This window comes from Lutjanus erythropterus, chromosome 4 (assembly GCF_056507025.1).
Source record: "Lutjanus erythropterus isolate fLutEry1 chromosome 4, fLutEry1.hap2, whole genome shotgun sequence".
In the NCBI taxonomy this organism is placed as follows: Eukaryota; Metazoa; Chordata; class Actinopteri; order Lutjaniformes; family Lutjanidae; genus Lutjanus; species Lutjanus erythropterus.
Window position 1 is genome coordinate 36,691,580 of NC_139320.1, and position 7,002 is coordinate 36,698,581.

General features: G+C 39.2%; 1 protein-coding gene across 1 annotated transcript; it reads left to right on the plus strand.

Moving 5' to 3' along the window:
- LOC146328882 (extracellular calcium-sensing receptor-like) lies at window positions 1-4,367 on the plus strand. The gene is made up of 9 exons (XM_084716551.1): window positions 1-110; window positions 382-676; window positions 836-922; window positions 1,198-1,467; window positions 1,830-2,033; window positions 2,138-2,410; window positions 2,585-2,812; window positions 2,905-3,028; window positions 3,457-4,367. Exons 1-9 carry the CDS (start codon window positions 1-3, stop codon window positions 4,365-4,367), a joined length of 2,502 nt encoding a protein of 833 aa, XP_084572677.1.
- Window positions 4,368-7,002: the final 2,635 nt, after the last annotated feature.

Here is a 7,002-nt window from a genome sequence, read left to right on the forward strand (position 1 = left end):
ATGCATAAACCTGGAGATGTAGTTCTTGGTGGGTTGTTTAAGGTCCACCTCTTTCCTGTCTTTCCTGACATGTCTTTTATCTCAGAGCCACAACAGCCTACGTGCCATGGGTGAGTCTATCAAATAGCAAAAAAGGAAAAATTGTTGGAAAAAAAAATCACATTTGTTGAATGTATTTTTGACCATCAAATATTACTCTAAAATGCTTACAGTATGTATTTATGCCACTTTCAACATTATGTTTTTTTTGCAAACTTTTATGATGATTATAATAATTGTTGCTATTCAGTTGGATTGCTTCTTTGCAAAATGCACATGTTGACCCAGTTATTGTGTCATGTTGAATTTATCAGTAGTAAACAGTAGCAATTTTTGTGTTAGTTTTGATATTCTAGGATTCAGGCAGGCTCAGACCATGGCCTTTGCTATTGATGAGATCAACAGAAATTCCAAGGTGCTACCTAATGTGACTCTGGGATACAGTCTGTATGATAATTGTGACAACCTAGGAATTGGATTCAGTGCGGCGTTGTCCTTAGTCAGTGGTCAAGAGGAGCAATTTATATTAGATGAGACCTGTGTAGGAACCCCTCCAGTCCTAGGGATTGTGGGTGATTCTTCCTCTACACGTTCTATTGCCATCTCCAGTGTCTTAGGTTTGTACAGACAACCTATGGTAAGTTTTCTGCCTTGCTATTTAAGAATTCTTTTGGATCATTTGATTAAATTTCAGATTTAATATTTTTGGAAACATGGCACAATCAGCCCTAGAAAGTTGAAAATCAGGATAAGGTTTTTGAATGTTTTTAGGATGTACACTCTGTGTCTTTCACAGGTGAGTTATTTTTCCACATGTTCCTGTCTGAGTGACCGACAAAAGTTTCCATCCTTCTTTAGGACCATCCCAAGTGATGCTTTTCAGGTGACCATCTATCAGGAAAATGAAAATTCATAAAAGATCACATTTACAGAGAAACATTGCTCAGAAAAAAGCATTGTAACCCACTGTAATGAAAAATATTTCTTTGTGAAATACCAGCCACGTTCTTTGTGTTGCTGATAAGCTTATTTTGTATGAAATAACAAAGCTGAAAGGCAATAATTAAATAGGGTTCATTGTTGAAACTGTTTAGCAGTTTTTCCACAGAAAGGTTATTTCAGCCTGTGCTCTAATCTCTTCACTCTGTATTTACTTAGGTTCGTGCTATAATTCAGATTCTCAACCGCTTTGGCTGGACTTGGGCAGGTCTGCTGATCAGTGATGATGACTATGGACTCCATGCTGCCCGATCCTTCCAGTCTGACCTGGCTCAGTCTGGTGAAGGTTGTCTGGCCTACTTAGAGGTTTTGCCTTGGAGCAATGACAAAGCTGAACTGCGGAGGATTGTGGATGTGATGAAGAAATCCACAGCTCGTGTGGTCATTGTGTTTGCACATGAGAGTCTCATGGTTAATTTGATGGAAGAGGTTGGGTTTGAAATATAACTTAATTGCTACTTAATTTAAGTATATAATTTATGTTGGCAATACTTATTTGGTAAACTGAAAGATTTTAAGTAACAATAACATTTTAGTCCATGACAAATATAGTTAAATGGAAAAATCACACCAGTTATTTGTTAAATACACATTTTTTGAATTTGACCGTTCACTCAGCCAAATTACACAAAACTGATGATGAGGCATTACTTTGCTCATAATGCTGTGTAAAGCATGTATTGCATCTGTGTCTGAATAAGTAAGACAAGACATCAGCTGTAACTATAAGAAGACAATACCTACTTTAGTGGCAAGGCAGTATCAATTTGTATATTTGGTATGATTCACAGGTGGTGAGGCAGAATGTGACAGGTCTGCAGTGGATTGCCAGTGAAGCTTGGACAGCAGCTACTGTACTCCAGACTCCTCACCTTTTGCCATACCTGGCTGGCACACTGGGCATCGCCATCCGACGAGGAGAAATTCCAGGGCTCAGGGAATTCCTTCTACAAATGCGTCCTGATCCCCACAACAACAGCTATGGAAATAGCATGGTGAGAGATTAACCATGCAATCTGATCTGGTAATCGGAAGGATAATAATAATAATGATAATATATTTTCATTATTTATTACACAGTGTTTCCAATTTGTTTCAGGTGAACCAGTTTTGGGAGCACACATTTCAGTGTAGATTTGCACCACCTCCAGCAGGCGGAGACACTGGGGGAGCATTATGCACTGGACAGGAAGATCTAGAGAATGTAGAAACTAAATTTTTGGACATTTCAAACCTCAGGCCAGAGTATAATGTGTACAAGGCTGTGTATGCTCTGGCGTATGCACTTCATGACATGCTGCAGTGTGAGCCAGGGAGAGGGCCTTTCAGTGGGCACAGCTGTGGCAGTTTGAAAGGACTGGAGCCATGGCAGGTGTGATATCAGTTTACACTCCATCTGTTTATTTGACAAAACTATATGTTTTTCATTTCTTGCAGAGTAGCATTTGGAGTATAGGATTAAATATAATTCATTACAACCGCAATGTTCACCATAGTTATATTTAGTAATTTTTTAACCTGTCGTCTTTGGTTTTCCTCTGTCTAGCTTTTGCATTATTTGGAAAAGGTCAACTTCACCACACCATTTGGTGATGAAGTGTCATTTGATGCGAATGGGGATGTTTTACCAATATATGATATCATGAACTGGCTGTGGCTCCCTGATGGAAGAACTAAACTTCAGAATGTGGGTGAGGTTAAGAGGTCGGTCTTCAAAGGAGACACACTAACAATTGATGAAGACAAAATCTTCTGGAACTTTGAATCAAAAAAGGTTAATTCTGATTTATCACACACCCAGTGAATAACTCAAAATTGCACAGGAAAGTAGTGTAGAATAACAGATGTTTAATTTTCTCCCTATAGCCACCCCGGTCAGTGTGCAGTGAGAGCTGTCCTCCAGGTACCCGCATGGCCAGAAAGAAAGGGGAACCTGTGTGCTGTTTTGACTGCATCCCTTGTTCTGAGGGAAAGATCAGCAATGAGACGGGTTAGTATCCTGTTTTACACAGGAGAATTTATATTGGGGCTACTTTTGCAAATCATCATGATGAGCTTCATTCCATAGTGACAGAAACAACATCTTTGGTCATGTTTCCTCTGTTCCTACAATCACAAACTCTGGCCGGGGAGCTCAGCAGGTCTGCTGATTTTATAAGTGAACTGTAGGACAATGCACATATTGTGTGAAAATCTGATGTTTACATCATAGACAACTACTATTAAAGACATTAAAATGCAAGTCTTACTGGTGAAACATACACAGGCAGATGAAGGCGTTTAGTGTGGCACACTGAACTGGAAAAAAGGGAAACAAATCATTAACTATTCGTATTGGACAGACAAATCAGTTCTTTGTCAAGGACATCCCTAGATTGTAGATATGACACAAACATGTATCTCTCTCTTTTTTCACAGACTCCATGGAGTGCACCAGTTGTCCAGAGGACTTCTGGCCCAGCTCCCAGCGTGACCACTGTGTTCCTAAGAAAACAGAGTTCCTCTCCTACAATGAGCCTCTGGGTATCTGCTTGACAGTTACCTCATTGCTGGGCACATGTATCTGTGCTGTTGTCCTGAGCATCTTCACCTATCATCACAGAACACCTATAGTACGCGCCAACAATTCAGAACTGAGTTTCCAGCTATTGCTGTCACTTAAGTTATGTTTCCTGTGTTCACTTCTTTTTATTGGTCGTCCCAGACTGTGGACATGCCAGCTGAGACATGCAGCATTTGGGATCAGCTTTGTGCTTTGTGTCTCATGCATCCTGGTGAAAACCATGGTGGTTCTGGCTGTGTTCAAGGCCTCCAAGCCAGGAGGTGGAGCCAGTCTGAAGTGGTTCGGTGTTTTGCAGCAGAGAGGAACAGTTCTGGTTCTCACTTCTATTCAGGCAGCAATCTGCACTGCCTGGCTTGTATCTGCCTCACCAGTTCCTCACAAAAATACTCTATACCACAATGACAAAATAGTTTTTGAGTGTGTAGTTGGGTCCACAATTGGTTTTGCAGTGTTACTTGGTTATATTGGTTTACTGGCCATTCTCAGTTTTCTGACTGCATTTATATCAAGGAATCTTCCAAACAGCTTCAATGAAGCCAAACTCATCACTTTCAGCATGCTGATCTTCTGTGCTGTGTGGGTGGCCTTTGTCCCTGCTTATATCAGCTCACCAGGTAAATATGCAGATGCAGTGGAGGTCTTTGCCATCCTGGCTTCCAGTTTTGGCCTCTTGGTGGCACTGTTTGGACCCAAATGTTATATAATCCTCTTTAGACCTGAAAGGAACACAAAGAAAGCCATTATGGGTCGGGACATTGAGTCATAAAAGAGAAATGAATCCTCTCTACACAATACAGAAATGCAGGTAGTAAAGTAAGTTTAAAGTAATTTTAATGCTCAGATATTGAGAAAGCAGGGCTAATGCCACATAAATGTATCTGAAAATGAAATCTCTGTCAACTTGGATCAATATGTATGAGAACACTTAAACACAATGGGTTACTGTATTTTTTCCAGGATGTAGTTTGAATAAAATCACTTGCACTCCAAATGCTGTCACTGTGATTTTGATGGTGTAAATTAACTGTACACCCAAATAAACCACAAATTTAAATAAACTACAAACTTTCTCTTATTTTATTATGTTATATTTTGTCATTTATTATGTTTATTAATGTGGACTCAAAGATACACCCACTGCCCCTATATTAATTAATTTATTGATCCTAAATTCAAAAAGCTTATCACAGCTCCTTTGTGTCCAAACATAAGATGTCATAAAATGTCATATTGTGCCTCTCTGGCCCTTCCTTTCAGTTGCATTCCCACTTCACCAGCCCCCTTTATTGCAACTCTCCACCTGTTCACCAGATGCCCTGGCAGATTCCCTATCCATCTTGGCCACATTACTCAACCTGTTTACTGCTATTCCACTTTTCTTCCTCTGCCCTGCAGTAACCCCATTCCCACAATTTACACCACCTGATCTTCCCCACTTCTATTGTCAGTCAGCAGTATAAAACCATCCCGCTCTTTTCTATTCAGTCTCCGCTATCCTATAGGGTAGATATTGGATACTGGGTATTGAAGCCTCAGGTGTGTCTCTGTCTTCACCCGGCCCATCCTGCACTGCAAGCCAACATTGTACCGGTGTCCACACCTTCAAAGGGAGCTGCAGTAACCCAATTCAAAAGCAGCTTCTGAAGACGACAGACCTCTGGATGTGAGGGTGGACTGTGCAGAAATGTGCAATTGTTTTTGATCCCCTGTAAACTGGCAATTTCCTTCAATATTATTGCAATAGTTCAGGGAATCTCAAACATGCCCCATGTCAGCAGCTGAAAAAGGTCACACCTCACATTTTTTTTATCAGTTGGATAAAAGGAACTGGTAAAAAGTCTCTAAACTGACTTTTAGTTAAATAAATGTCAGCACAATAGCATAATTAAACCCAACATAAATCATAGTCCTTTGTTTTACTCCATGTATTTTCAGCCATACTCCACCACACAACCAACCACAAACATTTTTTGTCTTGGTTGATGTGAAAATCAGTAGCTCAGCATCTCTAGCATTTTTTATCAACCTTTTTACTGCAGTAAAAAAAATATTTCCTAGTTTAATGAATGTGGAAAAAATGAATTTATGCCAGCAACAGCTGTGTGCCAAGAAAATCTATTGCAAAAGGCACAAACCTAATATTTGCTACTGCCTTAATAACTCAATGACATGTCTTCACTAATGAATTTTTATATATATGAGCAACCTTTTTTTGAACTGAATAATGTTATGATCTCATTCCTGGGGGGGGGGGGGGTGGTGGTAAGAAATGTGTGAAATTCATTCACAGTCACAGGTCATCCTCTTCATCTGCTGTTGATTTCAATTTGTTGTCTGTCAGGAGATGGAAACTTTGTTCTAATGACCTGTATTACACAGCCCTGCAAAACTAGATGATTGTCTCTCTGATGTCTGTGGCCCCGCAGTCCACTCCAAGTAATGCTGACTCACTATCAGGCAATATTGTTTGCAAAAAATGAACACAATAATAGCAAGGCAAACTTATTTACAGTAAACAACATATTTCATACCAAAGTATGAAAGTATGTGATTTACATAATAATAATAATAATAGTGCTGCATGATATGATTCAAAAAACATATCATATTACTTTGACAGATGTGGTGATTGTTTCACTATGAGTGGGAATGCTCTTTTAGCATCATAACTTTTGTTTATAGTGAAAAAAAAAAAAAATCATGATTATGTGACATTTGTTGGGGTCTGTATCAAACAAATATGTTTTCTCACATCTGGAGAACAAGATTTGAAGGTCAGGACATCTATGCAGCACTACAGTTCTTCATTATAATGCTGTTGGTCAAACATTTTTCCTTTAGCGAAAAAAATTTACAGCTTCTGTGATTTGGATATTGCACGTGGCCATATTTTAACAATGTTTAAATCAATTGTGCAACCCAAATGTTTATAAGCAGTTACATTAGATGAATATGTAGACTAGGAGGCAGAAATATCCATCAGCATGTCCCTGTTGAAGAAACATGCAGTCAGTGGAGAATGTAAGGAACCACTGAGGAATAATAACTAAAATAATAGGGAATAATATTCCATGTTTCCTAGAGCATCATAACAATAACGTATACAGAGCCTGCTAACCAAAACATTGACAGCGTAACCAGCTGCTCATCCATGTTGAACACAGTGTTTAGATATCAGTGTTGTGTTATTAGAGTTATTAGAGTTATTAGAGTAATGCACTTCTGTTGTATCACATGGACATAAACTGGTTTGACTTCGTACAGTTTAAGGATGAGGACTAAACAAAATGTTTTACAAGCAAAGGTGACAACTATATCAGATAACGAGTTGGGCTCACTTTACTGAAGTCCAAACTTCTCTACAATTCCGACCAACAGCCAGTCAGAGCTGCTGAAACAGG